Source organism: Meriones unguiculatus, chromosome 15, assembly GCF_030254825.1.
Source record: "Meriones unguiculatus strain TT.TT164.6M chromosome 15, Bangor_MerUng_6.1, whole genome shotgun sequence".
Lineage (NCBI taxonomy): Eukaryota > Metazoa > Chordata > Mammalia > Rodentia > Muridae > Meriones > Meriones unguiculatus.
Window position 1 is genome coordinate 51,268,809 of NC_083362.1, and position 22,520 is coordinate 51,291,328.

The 22,520-nt window shown below is 39.4% G+C and overlaps 1 protein-coding gene across 2 annotated transcripts; it reads left to right on the forward strand.

The window, feature by feature from the left end:
* Positions 1 to 34: 34 nt before the first annotated feature.
* On the forward strand, positions 35 to 20,702 carry Fastkd2 (FAST kinase domains 2). Of its 2 annotated transcripts, none has more exons than XM_021664804.2 (12): positions 35 to 118; positions 691 to 1,513; positions 3,940 to 4,043; positions 4,657 to 4,765; positions 5,010 to 5,133; positions 5,368 to 5,507; positions 7,405 to 7,577; positions 14,192 to 14,355; positions 16,145 to 16,360; positions 17,936 to 18,020; positions 19,459 to 19,573; positions 20,517 to 20,702. In XM_021664804.2, exons 2-12 carry the CDS (start codon positions 707 to 709, stop codon positions 20,634 to 20,636), a joined length of 2,157 nt encoding a protein of 718 aa, XP_021520479.1. In that variant the 5' UTR covers positions 35 to 118; positions 691 to 706; the 3' UTR covers positions 20,637 to 20,702. The 2 variants fall into 2 exon arrangements, with proteins under 2 accessions (XP_021520479.1, XP_021520480.1); XM_021664805.2 differs by lacking the exon at positions 35 to 118 and adding an exon at positions 142 to 372.
* The last annotated feature ends 1,818 nt before the right edge of the window (positions 20,703 to 22,520 follow it).

Genomic DNA, 22,520 nt, shown 5'->3' on the forward strand with positions numbered 1-22,520 from the left:
CGCCGCGAACCTACCAATTTTGACCTACATGAGAACCCGTAAAACGTCACCAGACGCGCCGCTCAGGGAGGAACTGTCATGGCTGCGCCCGTGAATGCCCACAGGGTTCTGTTCTAAGGCGAGTGCATGGCGAGCGTAAGCGGAGTCGTGGGGCGGTGTCGTGTTAGTCTCTTTACCCGGTGGATAGACGTTTGAGAAGTGGCCTTGGTTTTAAGTTTAGGGCGGCGTGTTGATGCTGAGTGGCTCGGTTGCTGAAGGATGCTGGCACCGGTTTCGGGATCTTAATGAGGCTGGCTGATTGTAGCTTTTCAAATACAAAGAACATCGTTTTAATTTTTTTCTTTCTTGTCTAAGCAAGGCTGTCTTGTCCAAGTACGTTTTCTTAACAGTTTGCTTTTGGCTAAGGCTAGATCAATGGAGGCCCCAAAACTATGTTAACGAAGTTAGCCGACGAAGATTTATTGAATGTCTGTCTGTCTGTCTATCTATCTATCTATAGAAGCTACTTTAGCTACACCTACGCGATAAATCCTTCTTTATTTAGTTTAAAGACGCTACTTTATTCACAATGTACGCGTTGAAAGTGGATGTGTTTTTACTATTTTAATATAGAGCTCCTGTTAGATACATTTCTCTTATTTAAGCAACAGTTTTAAACTATTATTTCTTTTATTCATGCTTTCCTTACAGGCAAGTCCACCACCATATGCTCCCTTTTAGTAAGAAGTTAACTTTCGTTGGATCTTCACTATTTGAAAGTGTGTCAGTGGATAGCAAAATGAATAACAAAGCACATTCCTTGTTATGGAACATAAGACAGTTCAGTACTTTACTTCCAAGAAGCAGAGCTTTGAGGATAAATCCTCTGGGGTTTTGCAAACCAGAAGTTATTCATTCAAAATGGAACCCAAGAAACCACGTGCTAAATGGTTTTGATGAGGGATTGCAACCATCTGCTCGATACCTCTTTCGAGGTACATTTATTTTGAAGTCAGTAGATGGTTGTACTCAAACCAAAGGCATAAGCCATACTGCTGTTTTAAAACTAGACAGAATACTTTGTCCTAAAAGACTGTCTTTTGACTCAAAGCATTCTTTTGCCTCTGATGGGGCATCTGAGCATGATTTGATGAAAACAAACTTGCATCATACCTCCAGTGAAGATGCGCTCACCAAGAAAATGAGACCAACCCCCGTGAATCATGGAAAGCTGGCCCAGGAGTGTAACTCTCTAAGTGATGTGCTGGACACGTTTTCAAAAGCACCTACGTTTCCTGGTAGCATCTATTTCTTAGCAATGTGGACAATTGCCAAAAGGGTATCTGAAGACAAGAGGCGCTTTGAAGTACAGCTGATGTTCAGGCACCCTGCCTTTAACCAGCTGTGTGATCAAATGATGAGAGAAGTCAAGATCATGCACTATAACCACCTCTTGTTCAGTCTTAACGCTATGGTAAAGCTGGGAGTCCCTCAGAATTCTCTTATGGTACAGACTTTGCTGAGGACGATTCAGGTAAGAAACAGGGACACCCACATGGGGCTTTACCGTGTTTCACATATTTTGAAGGAGTCAGGAAGTAGAGGTGTATAGCTTCCTTAGAAGACTATCAGCAGAAGATATGTCTTATGTGCATTTTTGTAGTAAATATTATACGGCTAGGAGATCTTAAGTTAAATAATTTTGCTTTGGAAATTTGTGAAAGCCTGTCCCACTTACCTTCTCTAGGGTTAAGTGGGAAAGAAGAGAGATGCAAAGGAAGGTTGGGTAGTTGAAGGTCCAAGGGAAAGGAATGGAGGTGAACTAGTGTTTCCCTTACGTAATCTTAATCCTCCTTACAGGATTAAGATTAGGAAACAGACTTAATGATATCAAGTTGCTTGGTTAATAGCTAATGGATTCCTTTAGTCACACAGTGAATATATATTGGGTGTCAGCCATGTGCAAGGTACCACATTGCTCTAAGAGATAGAGTACGTACTTCCTTATAATCATGACTCCTACAGTCTAAACTGGGAGATGTATTTGCAGGCACTTACAGGAGTGAGTGGTAATCAGCATTCCTTTAATGACTCATACTGTGTTGTAGGCACTGTGCTGAACACTCAGTGCAGTTATCACAATGCTTAGAGAGCTCTTAGTTAAATGAGGAAGAATATAGGGTCATGTGAGAGTGTGTAATAGAATTTCCAATCTCGCTTTTGTCTCCAAAACATTAAAATAAGATTGGGAGAAGGATACAAAGTCAATGTCTATGGAACAGCTAGCATTTATGAAATTACATGGCTGACATCCAATGCGAAAATGTGACTAGTTTAGGAAGGTAAAATAGTTTGGTGCACCTGAAGTAAAGAATGGTGGTGAGATGACTTTGGGGGGTTATAGGGTTGGGTTGGGTAAGAAATTAATTATGTATGTGGTGTGGGGCAAGGATTTGAGCTGAAAAAGATAGTAGCAAAATTGTGAAAAACTTTTTATGCCTGGCGGAGTTTGTATTTGCCCAGTAGGCACAGTAGTCCATTGGAGAGTTTTAAGACAGGAATTGACATGCTGGTTTGCATTTTCAGTTCCACAGGTGTGAGGAACTTGCTTGATGTCACTTGTATGGCACCAGTAGTAATCATTTGCTTTTTAAGAGTGGCAATATGATTCCTAAACTCAATAATTAAATAGTGTCTTAAAATACATTCACTTCCTGGAGATAATCTGTCATATACTCTGTTCCACTTCAGTTCATGAATTGAATTTATAGATGTATGAATTTAAAATTTTTTATGTTAACTTGGTTCATATGTCCTCAAGCAAGAACTTTTAAATTTTGTGGTTTTGTAAGCTATAGAATAGCAGTTTGCTTGGTAGGTGCTTGTTTGGTAGGTATTCCTTATGTAATCATTTAAAAATGATTGTTTGGAGCCAGTTTCCACTGACAGTGATTCAGTTTTGTACTAGACCTTGGACATTCATAACTGTGTAGCATCCTCGCTGGGAACTTTGAAGTCAGAAAATGGGCATGGGATTGTGCCTCAGTAATGTGGCACAATAATCTCTGGCTAAAAACATTTAGCCAGAGATGAAAGGACAGTGTGTTGTCAGTGAATCTGAGTCAAGTAGCCTTACCTTTCACAGAAGATGTCACAGGATATCTATCTGTCTGTCTATCTCCCTGTCTAGAGAGAATGAGACTCATGGGAATGAAACCATTCCCCAATCCACTTCCAGCTTTATCTACTTAAAGCATTATATCATCTAGTTCTGACTCAAAACTTTATAAGAAATGGTTTTGTTGTACCACTCTAGCAAAGAGCAAAAGGCTTCCTTGAATATGGTCCTACTCTTAATAGATGGGTCATGGTTAAATTAATGGGACCTAGAGAAGCTGTGTCATTACTGTTCTTGTTCCAGATTGTCCCTGCCATTTCTGGAATAAGCTATTACCCTAACGGAGGTCCAGGTAGCAGTGGCAAAATGCAGAGGGCCATGTGAATAAAAAGATCCATGGGGCAGTTGTAGCATGGTCCTCAGAGAAGGCTATGTGGAAACTGTAAGGACAGTCTTCCAGGGTTCATTTAGCAGAGCAATTGACTTATACACTCCAGGAGCTGTTCTATTATTCTCCTATACTGTCTTAATGGCTTCAGGGCCCACGGAGGGGTAAAAATACGTTTAATGAAAGTTATTTCGCAAGCAAAAGAATGTAGTCAATATCAAATGGATTTCCAACGACACATAAGAATGTGTTGGTGTATAAAGGTTATGCGTCAGTTATTTGGAAAAGCCACTGAATTGTCACCTCTTTTTTCCAAGAATAGATGTTTATTGTGGACTTTGTGAATTACTAGTCTGGTCCTTAGTCCTTTGCAAACATGAGTTGAGAGGTTTTACTTGGGAGAACTAGTGTACATCTCCTCAACCCTGCTGTATTTGTAATTGTGTTTTAATAGGAGCGCATCAATGAGTGTGACGAGAGATGTCTGTCAGTTCTGTCAACCGCTTTAGAGCCAATGGAGCCCTGCTTGAATGTGAATGCGCTTCGAGCGGCAATACAGTAAGAACCTTAGGTTTTCTTCACGTGCTTTTCACTGTGGTCCTTGTTTGAGGAATTAAAAGGCCTGATGAAAATTGAATTCCTTTTTTTGGGAGGCATGGATAAAGTATGCATTAGTGGAAGTTAATACTTTATTAAACTTAAAATCCCAATTCTGAATGATGTAAAGCTGAAGATAGTACTTTTAAAGTTCCTACTTTAGAAAAGTATATGACGCCATTGGGTTAGTTTTTCTTAGACTCTAGTACTGGTGGAAGGTGGAAGGAGAACTGACAAGTACCCTCAGTTCTGAAGAGTTATTTGGGCACTGCAGGGATTACATTACACTGGCTTATCTTAAAAAGATATAACATTGATTCAGCTGATCTGATTAGGGTGAATTAAGAGGATACCTTTAGTCTGATGTGATTTGTCAGTTAATAAAAACAATACAGAAATGTAAGAGGAGATATACTGGAATAATTTAGATCCTTCCTAAGTGCTTACACCATGGAGACCATGTCTGTGGATTTCATATTCCTGGCCAATTCCAAATAGGGCTGGACCAAATGAAATTTTCAGATTTCTGGTTTGGAGATTCTAGGATTATCCTGTTTCTTGTGTCTAATGACAGAATCCTAGTTGATCAGCAAGTTTGGAAGATAGACCATATCTTCACATTACAAACTGTGATGAAATGTATCGGGAAAGACACACCCCTTGCTCTAAAGAAGAAATTGGAGGTAAACACCTGGCCTTTCTCTAGTGGGTGAAATTTGAAAAAACTTATCTTTGAGGAGAACATGCCTATGTTTTTGGGTTTAGCTTTGCTGAAATGAATTAAGGCATATCTGTCTGTATGTGTAAACATACCTGTATTTGCATATATACACACACACCTACTTCTATATTTGTCTATCAGTCATCTTTCTTAAGCTTTATCCTTGTTTCTTCAATGATAATTAAGTGCAAGTTTGTTTTCTGTAGATGAAAGCCTTGAAGGAGTTAGGCAGATTTTCTGTCGTAAATAGTCAGCACATGTTTGAAGTATTAGCTGCCATGGATCACCGCTCTGTTGTCCTTCTGAATGAATGCAGTAAAGTGGTCATAGGTAAGGAGGGCTTTTCCTGTCTAATCTGCCACGTCTGACCTATTACTTGCTTTCAGCCCTTGACTGTTATGATGCATAACTGATGGTCAGCTACATGTAAATTTTATATTTGCCTATAGTTTTGTTTTCCTTCAAAATGCAATGTTATTTTTCCCCCAAAGAATGTACTGAGTATTTTGAATCTTGTGTTCAAAACCATCTGGTAATGCTTATTTATTTAACTCATTCTTAAAGATAATATCCATGGATGTCCTTTTAAAGTATTGATCGGCATACTGCAGTCCTGTAAACACCTTCGATACCAAAATGAAGATCTCTTCAAGAGCATAGCAGATTATGTGGCTACAACTTTTGACATTTGGAAGTTGAAACAAGTGAGTTTCAGGTGGGGGTATTGTTATTAAAGAATGAAAATCCCAACTGTTCTATTTTACAAATAAAGACTCAGGAGCCAGATGCTGGGGTGAAAACCTGCTAGCTCAGAGAGGCAGAGAAAACACTCAGCTGACCTTCCTTCTCAGCTCAGGTCTGGATGGAAAAAGCCTAAAAGTCTCACTAGCTCAGTTGACAGCTCAGAAGGAAAAGGCCCAAAAACCCAAAGCCAAAGGCTTGCTAGCTCAAAGCTCAAAAAGCCCAAAAAACCAGAGAGCTAAAGCTCGAAAGCTAGAGCACTCAAGCTCCTTTCTCTTCATGCTGTCTTAAATATCTCTCAACTCAAAGTCCCTCCTATTCTTTAGTCCCTGTCAGCTCTGCCTTGATCTAGAGTTAATTTTATTAAATCCTGTGTACATAATGCTCTTGGATTAAAGGTGTGTGCCAGGGTTGGCTGAACCACACCCAACAAGAAACAGGGTTTTACAATTCACAGTTTTGGGGTTCAAAGTGGATCAGATATCCTGTAACAGGGTATCCCTGAGAAGGTTTCAGGAAACTTCTTCATTTGCTTGTTTTAATGTTTCTCTCTGCTTTATAGAAGTTGGTATCAAAATATTCCAATGTTAAGTTAGCTCAGCTCCTTAGCTTTCTCCAGTTACTCACTGATAGAGCAGTCAATCTTCCATCAGTTTTCTAGCCTAAAGAAAATGACATTGTAGAAAGTTCTTCCTACATTTAGCATTTCTATAGAAATGCTATTTAGCATTGTGTATCCTATCTTCTTGTTGGCTATTGAACAATAAAGATGGGTCTAAATAATTAAGTGTGGCAGACTTACAGGTTTTGAAGAGTCAAATGTTATTACTTCATGATCTTGTGTGTTGTTTTCTTTGGAGTAACAGCTTTTCAGGAATCACGTGTAGCAATCTCATGTTTGAATGCACCCTGTAAAACTTACTGTTTCTAGTGAAGTAGGTGGAGACTGAGCAGCCAGTCTTTGGGTTCAGTTTGTTAAGAGAGTAAGGTGAATTTTGAGTTTATTATGAAAATTGATTTCAGAGACAATAATTCATGTGGAAAATATTAGCCACATGAAAATTAGAAGTGAAGTTTGTTTTAATCATGATATGTGACATCCATAAATTGATAAAAAGATACAGAAATTTTGAGTTTTAGAAAGAAATTTTGTTTAAAAATGCCATAATGAAATATAATTCTTTATATACTAATTTTTTAAAAATCTGAAAAGACAGGGAATGTTAGGAAAAATATTTGCATCATATTAGGCTTGAGTCAGACAATCCAGCGGGGCATGATGGCACAAAGCTGTGATCCCAGCGTCTTCAAAGGCTGAGGCTGGAGGACTGCAAGCTCAAGGCCAGTTTATTGGTAAAAAAAAAAAGAAAAACGTGTTTGAAATATCATGTCTATGAGGATGTAGGCAGTGTTTGGAAGTGGGAGTATTTCAAGATAGAAGTTATCTATCTTGAAAACTTCAGAAAAGGCACAGTTTTCAGATCTTTCATATGAAAGACAAGTAAGAAAGGATTTTATTTTATTTATTTTTTTCTTTTTTTCTTTTTCTTTTTTTTATCAGTTACATTTTATTAACTCTGTATCCCAGCCGTGTCCCGATCCCGCATTCCCTCCTAGTCCCTCCCTCCCTCCCTCATCTCCAAAGAAAGGATTTTAAATGCGATGTGGAAATCATTGTATGTCTTGGTTCTCAGTTTCAAGAGACTGCTCATTAAGTTGATATTGGATTAAAGAACAAAAGGAAACTATAATTGTTCCTTTGAAGGTAGCATTTTGTTACATAAGTTCTTTGAGATTTAAAAACTTAAAGAGTAGCATATTTTAGCTTTTGAGTAACTTCTCCTCCCTTCTATTTTTAAGGTTATCTTTCTCCTCTTGTTATTTGAAACTCTTGGGTTTCGACCTTCTGGTTTGATGGACAAGCTTATGGAGAAAGTAATAGAGGAGCCTGGCTCTCTAAACATGAAGAACATCGTTTCTATCCTTCACGTGTATTCTTCTCTCAATCACGCCCACAAAGGCCAGAACAGAGAGTACGTACCATTTTCCTTCTCGTCGTCACACAGTGCTTACAGAAATGATTGCTGGTCTCAGGCTTAACACGTTAGTGACTGCGTTCACAGCCACCTCCACGTCTAGAAATACAGCAGCATTTATTTATATAGTTGAACAGAGTCTTGCCTTTGGGTTTCTTTCTCATACTTGTTCCTTTGTTCAGTTGTTTATTCATTGTAGGAATGAACATTTTGAACTTGACCACTTTTCACTATTAACTCCTAACTTACTTGTTCTTGTTAACTTCATCCAAAAGTTGACAGATGTTTCTGTAAATTTATTTTCTATTTGTTATCTGTTCATTTGTTACTGTGGTAGGGTTCTGCACATGAGAGGTGCTCTCCCAGCACTCTTTCAAGTGGTACAGTATTACTGACTGGGCACAGCACAGCCGTGACGCTGCCTCCCCCTTCACACGTCACCCATCCCTGCTGAACAACACCTCTCTCTTCCCCTGCCTCCCCCTTCTTGCCTTTATGCTATTGCTTTTGGATTTGTAGTATGTGTCATGTGCCCGTCTAGGCTAGCTTATTCACCTAACGCAGCGTCCTCCAACTTTATCTGTATAACATCAAATGGAAGAATTTTTCTCTTTTTCAAGGCTACTTAATATCCCAGTATTTTTATACTATGTTATGTTTATTTGTCTGCTGATGAGCATTTAGGTGCTTAACATATATTGACTTTCGTGTTGAACATGAGAGTGTATATATCCTGCTAAGATCCTGATTTCAGTTCTTGTAAACCAAAATATACTTGGAAAACTTGCTGTGGTAATTGTACCTACCTGTAATCCCAGCACTTGGAAAGGTGAGACAGGAGGATTGCTGTGAGTTAGAGGCCAGCCTAGGCTACAGACAGACTTTCGTTGCAAAAACAAAAAAACAAACAAACAAAAAAACTATCCCTAAATATGGATCAAGAGACCGTATGGTAGACTCCCCCTTTTATATTTGGGTTTTTAATTTTTGAGGATTCCTCACTGACTTAAGTAGTTTTCTACCAACAGTGTGCATAGCGTGGAGGGGCTGTGTCCCCCACAGCATGCACCGTGTGCTGTGGGCTGGCTCCAGTTGCTTTATGTCCTCCTGGGTTGCTTTTATGGGCATCCTGCTCGGTGTGAGGGCACATCTCTTCCTGCTTTGGGTTTGCATTTCCTGACTGCTGGTTGTGTTGAGCGTACTTCCTTACAGCTGTGCCCTGAGTGTGCACTCTGGGATTTGTCTCCTATGTTCGTTGTCAGTTTTCTGGTCATGTCTTTATGCTGTTAAATTGTAGGCATTCCTTCTATATTTCAGATAGTAATTCCCTGTTGAGTATGCAGTTTGCAGATATTCTCTGCCCTTCTTTGATTCTGTTGACTTTTGCTTGGCAGAAGATTTTTAGTTTGCTGTTGTCCCTGGACTATTTCTGCTTTTGTTGACTGTACTTTTTATATCATAGTCTAAAAATCATTGTTCTGTACAATGTGATAAAATAAGATTTTCCATAAATTTTTGTAGGAGTTTTAGGAGTTTAGGTTTTATGTTTAATCAATTTTAAGTTTATTTTTATGTAAAGTCCAGGACAGCCAAGGCTACACAGAGAAACCCTGTCTCAAAAACCAGAAAAAAAAAAAAAAAAGGAAGGCTGGCAAGGTGGCTCAGTGGTGCTCATACATACATGTGGGCAAAACATTCATATGCCTCTCAACAATGGAAAGGTTCAGGAGCGGAGCACTGAATTCTAGCAAATGTTTTAAAAGGAGAATAATTAAATGAACATAACTCTCTTAAACTCATATAAATCTGCAGAAGAGAGAACATTGCTGAACTCACAAGACAAACAAACATTATCTTCACACCAAAGCTAGCCACACATGCCAAATGGGAACAGAACACTAGCAAACCGAATTCGATACCACGTGAAAAAGGATCATACATAGACCATGAACAAGTGAGACCCAGGGAGCCTCAGCACATGCCACTGATTAATGTTACAAGCCACGTTAACAGAATACAGGATTAAGAGAGAAATCACACTTCACCTTAATACAGAAGAGAGAATGAAGAAAAGCACTTGAAAAAACTCAACACCCTTCTGTGATGAATGTTCCCAATATATTTGGTATGGAAGGGATGTACTTCAATATAATAACTCACACGTGAAAGGCCCATATAATCAGTAGCATGTTAAATGGTGAAAAACTCATAAATAAGGCAAGAATGCCTCCTCTTGTCCACTTCTATTTAATATAGTACTTGAAGTTCTAGCTTAAGGTGAAATAAATAAATACAAATAATTAGGTACATAAATAATTAAGTAGAAAAAGGTAAAGAAAAGGTGCACAAATATGGTTCAAAGCAGAAACGGAGTATCTACTTTATCTCTGTACACTAACGAGCTGTCCAGTCTCCCTTATAATAAGATCAGAAAGAGTAACAGCAGGAACGAACGGAACCAAGGATATGAGAGACTTACACCCTACAAACTATAAAACACTGGTTAAAGAAATTAAAGATGGCACAAATAAAACATGGAAAGACATTGCTTATCCGTAGACTGGAAGCCAACACAGTTAAATTGTCCGTATTATCTGCAGTGACTCAATGGTTCAGTGCAATCTCTGTCAAACTCCCAACAGTATTTTTACACAACAAAGAAAAATGTGATTCTGAAATTCATATGGAAACCAAGTTGTCCAAATTCTCTTAGGCATCTTGGGAAGTGCTAGGCTGGACCTTTCTACCTCAGAAAATATTACAAAGCTGTGGTGGTAAGGTTAAGAAGACAAAGCAGTTCTGCATAAAAACAAACAAGAGCACACAAGTGAGAAAGGACAGTGTCTTCAAAAATTCTGTGAAAACTGGTTATGTGCATAAAAAATAAAATTAAACCTTTGTAGACCATGCTGACCTTGAACTCACAGAGAACTCTGCCTCCCTGAGTGCTGGGATTACAGGTGTGTGCTTTTGCCCCCAGCTCCAGATTTTCTTGGTGAGGATTTTATTGGTAAGTCAATCTCCATATTTATTGTTGGTCTATTTTGATTTTCTTTTTCTCCATGATTTAATCTAATTTGGTTGTATATGCATTTATTTCTTCTTGGCTACCAGTTTGTTAGCAAACTATTTTTTCCTTTTTTATTAGACTCCTTTTGTGTGTGTGTGTGTGTGTGTGTGTTAGGGAAGAGAGGCTGAACATGTACAGACTTCATTGTCATTTTTCCGTGAAAGGTAGTATCACAGCTATCTGTATAGAATTTGCATGGTATTAGACATTATAACCAAAAGATTTAATCAAAAGATTAGATATTATAATTAAAAGATGATTTTAAGCATATAGGATGATGTACATAGGTTATATGCAATTGTTTTTGTTTTGTTTTGTTTTTAACTTGGGCTAACTTTGTAGCCCATGCTGGCCTTGGAGTTTTGACCCTCTTACCTCAGCCTCCCCAGATGTCAGGGATTACAGGGATGCCCCACAGTGCCTAGTTAATGTGGTACTAGGGATTGAGCTTGAGGCTTCAATGCATGCTCAGCATTGCACCAACTAATTGGCCTCTCCAGCCCCTTCCAGTATGTCTGTGGCATTAGTGGGATTGTCTCAGTTCTCGTTTCTACTTTCAAATAGGTCTTTTCCCTAGTTTAGTTGCTGGTTCACCAGCTCTTATTTTGGTTGATCTTTCCCCACGGTTCGTGTTCATTTCTGTTTAAATCTTCATTACTTTCTTCCTCTACTAACTCTGGCTTTGGTTTGTGCTGTTTCTAGTCTCCTCTCTTTTAAACATTTATTTACATTTAATGTGTATGGGTTTGCCTGCACATATGTATGTATGTATAATTCATGTGTGCCTGGTACCTGTGGAGGCCAGGAGAAGAAGTTGGATCCTGGAACTAGAACACAGACAGTTGTGTACCACCATGTGGGTGCTGGGAACGGAACTCAGATGCTCTGCAAGAGCAGCCTGTGCTTGGAGCTGCTGAGCCATCTCGTCAGCCTCTTTTTCTAGTTTCCTGGTTTAAGTTAAGGTTTACTTGGCTATTCTTTTTAAAGGTAGCATTTATTACTGCAAACTTTCCCATTGGTACTGTCTTTTCTGAATACTGTTACTTTGGTGTACTGTGGCTTTGTTGAGATTTCTTTCTAATTTTCTGTTGGATTTCTGTAGGTATGTTGAATAATTTTACCTTTATGAGTTTTCCAGTTTTCCATTTGTTCATGACGACTAACTTACTGTGTTGAAGTCTGAACCGATATTAGTAAGATTTATACTTAAATGTGTTAGCTGTGTGGAGACCTTACATGCATTTTGTATCGCATATGTTTAAGAAAGAGTCTGTTTGATGCTGTCAAGTGGGTAGTCTCTCTATCAGCATTGCCATCTTGAGTGCAGTCCAGGTCAGCTTCTCTGTCTTCATTTCTGCATTGAGGATTATTGAACGAAGGGCAAAATCTCTGACATTACTGTCCTATTGCTGTCTGTCCGGAAGATGTATTTTTGCTATAGGTGTGTTTCCTGATGGTGAACCCTTATGCATTTGTAAACTGTCCCACTTTCACAATGAGTTGACACTTCTATTAGAATGACTGTCTTTGTCTTTAATGACACTTTTTTCACTTAAAATCTGTGTTTTGTTTTTTTTTTTTCCTAATGTAAATATGACCACCTCTGCTCTTCTTTGGTCACCGTTTGTTGTGTCTTCTATTTTTTTTTTCAATTTCAGATGTGTGTCCTTCAGTCTATTGTGAGCCCCTTGTACACAGTATATAGTTAGTGCTCATTTATTTTCTTATCTGTTCAGCTCTGTTATATCTCTTAATTGGGGAGTTCAATACATGCATTAGCTTTCTCATTGTGGCAAAATATACAATAAACAACTTAAGGTTGACTCTGGCTCGCAGTTTGAGAGTACAGCTGATGACAGAGAGGGAAGTCATTGTGGTGGGAACATGAGGCCAGTCATATGGCATCCACACCCAGGAAGCAGAGATGAAGGCTACTGTGTAATTAATAGCTTTCTCATGTTTTTGTTTAGTCCGGGGTCTGAGGCCATAGGATGGTGTTGCTCACATTGAGGGTGGGTATCTTCTCTTCTCCGTTCAGCTTTTCTGAAAATACGGATAGACACACTCAAAGGTGTGTTTCTGTGGTGACTATACATGCTGCCCAGTCGACAATGACGATTAATGATCACAGTCCAGATACATTTAAAGCTTTAATTGGTAGAGAGAGGTTTACTATTGTTGTTTTGTTTCCTGTTATTTTTTCTGTTTCCTCTCTTTTGCATGTCTTTGCAATGCCTCCTTTATGTGTCTTTGGTGTATTATTTCTGGTTACTGTAAGTCTTATACAGCGTGCTCTTACAGCACTTAGTTTAGGCTCAGGCTCATGACTTTAGTCGCATAGAAAAGTTGGACAATTTTATGCTCCCCTACTCTTTGGTATTGATTTTTACAATTTATATTTTTAAGATTGTGTATTTATTAACTTTTTAATGATTGTATTAGGAAGTTTTTCTCTTAGCTTTCGTACTATAACAAAAAATGGATTACATACTGCTGTGGCCGCTGCATGAACCCTGGTGCAGTCAGTTCCCAATTTAATACTCCTGCCTCTCTGTTTTCTCACTTGCTCCTGTTCCGGGGTACTTCAGTTCTTTTAACCTCACGGGCCTTCCTGCCTTCCTGGCTACTGAGACTGCCCAGTTGACCTCAAACATTGGCTTGCACAGTTTTGTCAGTCTGTGCCGTCTTCCTAGGCATGCTTGCCCTTGCTGTCAGCATCCCTGTTCTCACTGTCACACAGAGCCCCATGCTCCATTCAGATGATCTTCCCTTTCCTAGTGCATCTACCCTTCAAATTCTCCCCGGAGCTCCCTTCCCCCCTGTCATGGTACTCTGTGTGACTTACTTTTTTCTTTTTCTCCTGTGTTATGCTAAGGATAACATATGCGTTGAGAGTCAGACTTAACCTGCATTCAGGGGAAGTCTGCCATTCATCAACAGTGTCACCTCCCCAAAGTGTCACCCTCCCACTCCATCTGTGCTTAGCGGCTGTGCTGTGCTGCGCAGCAGTAGCTGTGAATGGTAGGGTTAGGCTTGTAAGTCATTACCAAGAATTTTGATAGCTAGGATTTTTTAATTGCTTATAAAATTGCAGTGGCATTCCAGGCCTTGTGAAACTGTGTAAACAGTAAAAGGCTCTGGTGCCTGACCATTTAGGTTCTTAAACTGTCTCTGTTTCTTGCCCATCCCCTGTAATTAGTTCATGGATGAGTTATTCAACTTCTGAGCCTGTTCACTCATCTTTATTTATGAGAATAATACTACTACTACCCCCATAGAGTTTTAATAGGAGTGAAATGATTGAAAGCCTATAAAACATTTTTATGCAGTACATCCACAGTAGTCATTTATTGGATACGTACACTTACCATGAGAGCTAGCCATGTCCTGCCCTGTGTATATGCTTATTTACAAGTCTGATTGTTTCATCTCATTTCTTTGCATTACTCAGGGACCTTGAATTTGTTGCATGGAATCAGCTCTTCTATGACCTTGTCTTATAAGTTTATTTGAAATGTGACTTTCCTTTGTTCCCCAAAAGGTTCTTGGAAGCTATGGCTAGTGCTCTGACTGGCTGTCTTCACCACATGTCTTCTGAAAACCTATTGAGTGCTGTGCATTCATTCTGCATGATGAATTATTTCCCCCTGGCTCCTATTAACCAGCTTATCAAAAAAGGTATCATCAATGAACTGCTGACTTCAGGTAGGTAGTATGTCACCTTGTCATTCTGAGTGGAATTTTTAAAACAGTATTAGTCCAATTGTACAAAGCCAATGTTGCTGAGTACAGCTGCTAATGGAGAAGTCAAAGGTCAGGTATCAGACTACAAACCCACAGAGCCACCTCTGGTGACAAAGCTAATGCAGGGGAAAGGAGGGAATAAGATTTGCACAGTTGTTATTCTTTTAGCCTGTACTGTATGTATAATATTCAAAGCTGAGTGGTCTTGATTAGAGGTGTCTGCATTCCTTTTCCTCACTATACCACCTAAACCCTACCCCAGTTACCTAGAAACAGCCACTCCTGGTCTGTAACAAGGAGATAGGCTGTTAGATCTAGAGACCAAATAGGTACCAAATTAGTGAATTTATTTATTCTTGAAACCAAATTAAGTATTGACTTTTTTTTTTTTTAAAAAAAACATATCTGTGTAGCCCAGGCTGCCCTGGAAATCACAGATATTGATTTGCCTCTACATCCCAAACGTGGAATTTCCAAGTGCTGGATAAAGTTATACCAAGTCCTTGACTTTAAAAGAAGAAAAATAGTAGTTGGCTAGATGTATAAAATTTAATAATACATCTTAGAATAAAGTAGCTATAATTCAGTCTATAAACAAGATTATAAAATCCTGAAATTGAGTTGTGAAGAGTCAGCCCATATACTGATATTTTAAAAAATAGTCTGTGTTTGGAGAATAGACTTGGGGACCTGGAGTCTAGTCCTAAATTCTTGGACAGTTTCTCTCCTATAAAATGAGGCAGGCACATCAAGTCAGTTAAAAAGATAGCTTAAAGTGTGAAACACTAGCAAATACAGGTCATTGATGTAGACCTAGAAAACCAGGTGTCATTGAAAGAGCCCTGAAAATAAAGAAGCATCAAATCCCCCATTTCAGGGTTCAGGGAACTAATACAGAAGAGGAGGCAGAAAGGTTTCCTCCAAGGAAACAGTGTCTTCCAAACACAGCAGAACTAACACACACATGAACTCTCAAAGACGGTGTTAACACACAGGGTATGTAAAGGTTTAAGCCAGATGGGTTTCCAGCATCAAGAAGGGGAAGAGGACACAAGTCCCCATCCCTAATCAGAAAGCTGTCTGCAAGTGATGCCGATTTGCAAAGTAAAAATTAGTTTTCTCCAATGGAATCTCAATAGGTATACAAACCACACTTAGGGGTAGGCCCCATGCTCAGCAATAGATGCCAATAAAAAATGAAACATTCAGTAGTACTGTAATAGATTCTTCGTCTTATATTTTCTTGTCTGGGCTTCTTTTTTTTTTTTTTAATCTTACTAGTCTGTTGCTTGTATATTGTGGTTTCTAATTTTGTGCTTTTATGTGTGTGTGTGTTTCTTGTATATCTTTTCTTTTTTAGGATTCTGTTTTATTTTGTTGCTGTGGTTTGCCTGTTTGTTTTCTAAAGAGAGAGAGAAAGAAAGGGTATGGAGTTGGGGTGGATGGAGAGGATTTAGGGGGCGAGTTGGGAGAGAGGAAACCTGATCATAATATATTGTATGAAAAAACCTTTTTTTTTTTTTAAATAAAAATAGAACAAAGTAAAGAGGGGAGGGGAGGAAAAGTGAAGGTAATGGGGTTAACTAGGATCAAAGTTCTTTATATATATATATATATGCATACATATATAACCCATTATTAATATGCATTGCTAAAAAGGATTCTAAGAGGTGATTAGAAATAGAGATACAACAGTATTTTCAAATATGGCATTAATGTTTTCATCCTGTGTTTGCTTTTGTATTTTTAGGTGACACGGAGAAGAATATTCATAAACTTCATGTTTTGAATACTTGTCTGAAACTTGATGAAAGTGCTTATAACAAAGGTATTCCTGTACCGTTGCCACAGCTGCCACCGTCACTGCCGTATCCAAACGAGAAGGTTGCAGAGGTGCTCAGTAGCCTTCTTGAAGGTGAAGGGTGCTTCTCAAAAAATGTTCAGTTGCCACATAATTATCACATTGGTATGTGTTTCCCTTCATTTTTTAAAAATTGACTTTGTTTGTTCTGACCAAAGATTAGGAGATGATATTCAAACATGAGTACTACATTTACATCATTTTTACCCATCTCTTTCCCCCTGCAATTCCTGTGCCCCACCACTCCTTCTCAGATTCATGACCGCTTCTTAATTACTGTTATATGTATATGTACACGCACACACACATATATATTATGTGTGTCTATATTATATCTATACACACGCACATCTATTTATATACACAGAGCTTGCCAAGTCTATTTAGTGTTGCTTGTTTGTGTTTTTATTTACCACGGACCACTTGGGACTAGACAACCTGTCTGGAGGCTTGTTCCTGGGGAAAATTGATTCTTCTTCAGCAGTCATTAACTGCTTGTAGTTCTCCATCTAGGGGTAGGTCTGTGGGAGATTTTCCCCATCCATATTGGCATGTCAGCTGGTGGTAGTGTCATGCGGGTCTTATTTAAGTGGCCATGTTGTTAAGATTTCCTGTCACGTGTAGAGACACTGTCTCACAGCAGATACCCTGGTCCTCCGGTTCTTTCAGTCTTCCTATGCCTTCTTCTGAGATGCTCCCTGAGCCTTAGACGTAGGGACTGCTCTGTAGATGGGCCACCTGGGGTTGGGCGTGCCGCAGTCACTTGTTCTCTGCGTTTGGAGTAGTGGCTTTCTGTAAGAGTCTCCACTTCTTTACAAAGAAGTTTCTTTGAAAATCTGAGCTTATCTGTAGGGAAGAATAAGTATGTGTGATACAGTTAAAATTACACTTAGGAAAGTGGCAGTAAAAGGTTTTTCTCTAGAGTCTGTGACCTCATCAGGCACATGTAGTTGGCTAGGTTTATAGTACTAGACAAGGATCCCCTCCAATTGAGCAGGACTTAAGTCCAACTAGAAAGGTATTGTTTTCCCCCAAGACATAGGTGCCACTATTGCACCTTTGGGGCTGTCTTCCCATGCTGGTCATTATTGTTTGTAGGCTTCACATCTGGTATGACTATTGACTGCCTTTCTCTCTTGGAAGCTTGCATAGGACCTTTGGATAGTGAGAGCTAGGGAGGAGGCTTACAGATCAGTTCTAGCTCAATTTCTCCTAAGTCTTATATGTGTAGTGTCTTCAATAGGATCTTACCTGTAAGTTCTAGGAGGCAGCAAAGGGCAACCACAATAGCTGATATTACTTTAAGACTCTCTTTGATTCCTCTGACCAACAACTCAGGAAATTTCCCGTGCCTGGCACGGGGTTTATTAGTCTTTGGATCCTTGCTCTATAATTTCCTAGTACTGTGACTTTAGGAAAGTAACTATCCTAGCTTCTTTGTTTGAGCTTTGTTTGAAAAGGGCAACAACAATAGTTCTTATAGAATTAATTCTATAACAAATAAATAAAATTCTACATGTAAAATCTGTACATTATTGTCTGCCACATTATACATTCTCAGTTTTATTTTAGTTATATTGTCATTCTTTTCTGGTGCTGTTGGTATTAGACTTTTGATATATAGAAATCACTTTGAGCAGTGTGTGAGAAATTAATATCAACATTTAATTTTTTTTTCAGATTTTGAAATCAGAATGGATGCTAACAGAACCCAAGTATTTTCATTTTCTGATAGAGATTCAACTTCTACCACAAACATGAAGAGGTAATTTATATATACTCATTTGCTAGGCATTCTGATTTAAATTTTTAATAAAGAAAGACTTTGTATTAAATTGCAGTATCAAAAAGACCTTATCAATGTATGTAGCTTGCAGTATAACAGGGGCTTTCATACATGTGAATCTTCTGCATGTGGCTGCATACAACAGACTGGAGTCGAAACACCTGCTGAATCAGATGTTTTAAATAAAGTAGTATGTAAAGATAACAGTTCAGTAAGACAATGTTAACATAATTGAAACTATTGGAGCAGTATAAACCTCAGCCAAGATAATACAGTGACCATAAACTTGAGGCATCAAATCCCCAATTCTTTCACCTTTCCTGCTGGTCTTTTCTTCATATAATTAGTGTTGTTTGTGGCTCGGAGCACATTAAAGCTAATCCCAGTCATTTCCTTGACTCGTGCGCTTCTGGAAGAAATATGTCAGACCGTGAAAAACAATGTCCTGCCTGTTGAGGAGAAGCATAAGATCATGGATTCATTCCACACACGTCTCTGCTGTGTCAGCCTTTGTGGGAAGGTTCTGCTAGGCCTGTGGGGCACACAAAGATGAGTCAGATGATTTGCCCCAGGGAACTTAATGCCATGCTACTCTCCCACACAGGCTCATGCATACGGTCGAGAGGAGTGGGAAAAGTCTTTAAGGATTCAAACTCTTACCTGCTCATCCCAGCCGTTCACACAGTGTTCTGTCCTTTCCCATTTCTGCATCTGTCTGGCTTATTCCTTAGTTATATTTTTAAGTGTCATGTTATCCAAGTGCCCTTCAGAAAGCCTTCTCTGACCCCACTGAAGTTGCATTTCCTCTGACTCTACGGTTCTGACATAAAATGGCAATATAGCACTTGGCAGCATAAAGTGCTGGGAAGTGTGAAAGCTGAGCGGTCTTCTCTTCTGAAAGCCAGTATCCAGGAGAAGACAAGGGTACACGTATCTTTTGTTATTTTCTTTGTTCTCTAAACAAACTTTCAGAAAGCAGAGAATGATGAGAATGAAAGCATGGCTTTCTGTTTTGCATACAGACTTTTCTTGTGTTTGGTCTTAAGTTGGAAGATTGTATAGCATATGCCATTGCCTCCACCACTGGCTTTACCAAATTATTATATTTGGGTCAGAGCTTAGCAGTGCCCCAGAAATCCTTACAGGGGGTGTTTCTGTGTCAGGAAGTTTTCCTCCTTAGAAAGGAAAGCCATTCATAAAGAAGGCTGGTACATAATTATGTAAAACATTATGTCAGGTTTGGGTTTACAGAGTAGTTGTACACTGCGGTGTCCGCAGAGGCCAAGTAACAGAAGTGAAGGACAAAAGTGGCAAGAACAAAGACCATGAGGAGTTCGGCCTGAGCTCGCAAGAGCAGGGTGCAGCAAAGTCCAGACACTCCCCCATCACTGTTCACGTTCTGTTGTTTTCTTTTCAGAGTAGCCGTGCTGTGTGTTCCTAAGTCTGTTTACTGTTTGAATTCACAACACCCCAGAGGATTGTTGGCCATGAAAATTCGACATTTGAATGTAATGGGTTTCCATGTGATCTTGGTAAGAAAAAAATATGAACGGACGATTTCTTGTGTTCGTGTACTCTCCCAGTGGAGTACACTATTGTAGAGTGCTGTGCACTCTCCCAGCTGCCAGCTGCTGTGGCTGAAGGTGGTCACTGGGGCTCCTGGGGGGCAGTCAGCCCCATGGCAAGTCACTTAGCTGTTGTTTTCTGTCAGAGGGAACATTCTAGTGCGTGACTTGGCTTCGACTCAGTTGGGTATTGTCTTCTACTGGGGAGTTTATAGGTGGTATCTGGTCAGCCTTAATCTCTTTTTAATGAAGAAGAGAATAAATAATACATTTCCTTAGTGAATTTAAGACACAAGAAATCACTTCCAATTTTCAGATTACCCTGAATAAGGAATGATGTTAAGGCTTTTGTTTTCTGTGAGACTCTTCAGTGTATGTTTGCTGCCTGGAAACCTGGAAGATTCTTCTCTTAGGCTGCCCTTTGACCCTCAGCTTCACAGCTTTTCTTGAACAGCCTTTCTCATCTCCCTGTCAGTAGCCTGGACCTTGTGATGATCTTTGGCTTTATGTAAGCGCTTCTCATATGGCCCTGCACACTGTGTGAAGTGCACACACCCAGACCTCCCATTATTGTGCTCCAATAGCCAACAGAGGCTGGGCACAGCATCCCTAAGATTTGATGTGGCTCCTTCTGCTAATGTGCTGGTTAAGTTTGGAAATAACTTTGCAATGTTCAGAGAGCCCTTCAAGTTTTACACTTCTCAGTGTTAACTCCTTTCCTCCTTCCCAGACTTATTAGATTCAGTATATGAATATTTGCCTGGTGACATTTAAGTTTTAAAAACTGGCTTGCTACTACTTTGTGCTTAGATCTCTAAAGTAGCTTTTATTTTATATGTTATCATTTCCTCACAAGCTGTTTTTTTTGTTTTGTTTTGTTTGTTTGTTTTGTTTTTGTTTTGTTTTGAAGATCAATAACTGGGAGCTGAGAAAACTAAAGATGGAGGATGCGGTCACCTTCATGAAGACGAAGATCTATTCAAATGATGCACTTCCCACTAGTGGTGCGACTGTGCAAAGTATGGATTAAGGCAAACTTATTGAAGCACACACAATTGGAAAAATGACTTTAATAAAGGCTGTGATTCAGTTATCAGTGAAATAAGTTGGCTGATCTCTGTAACCGATACTTCAGGTCAGGTTAAAGACGACCTTACAGACGGAAGACGTGTTGACACTGGTGTTTTAGAATACACATAAAAATACTACAGAAGGGCCATTCTTCCAACTACATCTGCTCCTCTGACTGCCCACATGTGTGGTGTATCCAAGAGCTGTCTGTTGTCATCTGTTGTGAGACTCGGGCTTTATCCTTCAGGTCACTCCGTGGCTAGCAAGCCTTTAGACCAGGTTCTCCAGGAGTAGCTCCTGCAAGCATGCAGAATATGGGTGAGGGGTCTGGGGCCACACCCACACAGGTATATGAGACTGCTGTGCACATATGTAGCACGTCATAAGTCCTGCAACAGGAGAAACAAGCGAAGTAATCCATACTTGTTACAATGGATAGGCTGTCAGTTAACATTTCTGAGGTGATTTTCTTTATCCTTGCCCCTCCCACTTTCCATGAGATTTTTAAAATTAAATACAAAGCTAAACTGTGTACCAGACATAGGTAGTACTTTTAAATTCCGTCTGCTGCTTCTTTTGTTGAGGTCTGAACATTTAGTTCATGATGTGTGTGTACCCACTGGCGGTGGGTACGGTAGTATGTGTGTGGTGTAACCTTGGGTTCCATACCCAAGAAGGTATTATTCTACCTAAACATCTGAGATGTGCCGTTGTTGGATTGTCTTCCTGTTTGCGTGGCCTGGCTAAGTGATTGTTTGTATTCTGTCTTCATTATCTTAAAAACCCTTTGAAGTCTAGCAGCTCTTAGATGCTCTGTGGGCTTTCATTTCCTCCTCTAGTATGTGGAGAAGTTATTTGTCAAATCTGCAGATAGCAAGGCAGGCTATCTGGGTTTGAATGCGAGCTGACACATGCTTATAAGAATTGTTGAGGATTCCCCCAGCTGGCCAATTAAGAAACCACAGTGCCATGACAACAGCTGTCAGGTTTTATCAGTGTGTCCAGATGCGTGTAGAAAGGTCAGAGCTGAAAGGAAGTTTAGTTTTAGTGATCTCTAAGTGGACCCCTCTCCCACCCCCACCCCCACCCCCCCACTTTACGGATGAGGAAGTTAGGTCCTAGGAATTTCAGTTTTCTGAGTTGAGGTCATGCCATTGATTTCCACACTTTCTCATCCTCTGCTGCTCTGCAGCTTGGGTCCCTCGAGGTCTGGCTTCTGGTTCCATATTGGACATTGTCTAGCTTGATGTGTATTTAGCCAAGTGATCTAACCTTTATAAGCCTCAGAGTGAGATGGAAATACGGTTATTAAGGAACCTAAGGTTCATTCTTTAAATGTTAAGTGTCCATCAGCTTTTTCTAGTGGCTAATGATAATGCACCATCTAAGGACTGGACAAATTTATGGAAACTTTACCTGCCGTTTCAAGAAGTGATTTTGGCTGGCTGACATGCACATTCAGGGCATTCATTTCTCTTCTACTAGTGTTCTTCATGGTTAGTGCAGAATCAGGCTGAGAATTAAGAAAACTCTGCAGTTTGCTAGTGAAGGCAAGCACAAAAGACTGAGCTGTTTTCACCTCTGAGACCAGCAGTTTTGTTTCCGTTTCCCCCCCTTTAAAAATTACAGTGCTGATGAAGATGTAATGAGACAGACACTTACATAGGCTGCTGGCAGATTATAAATTAATGTGATCTTTCTGGAATATACTTTTGTATTTAAAGAAAAGGACTGCACTGAAGTATAACTTTATAATAAATCTTCCAAAGCTTATAGTAATAATAAGCTTATAATAAATCTGCTTATGTAAATACAGTTTGACACTTCGACATGTGTACACATG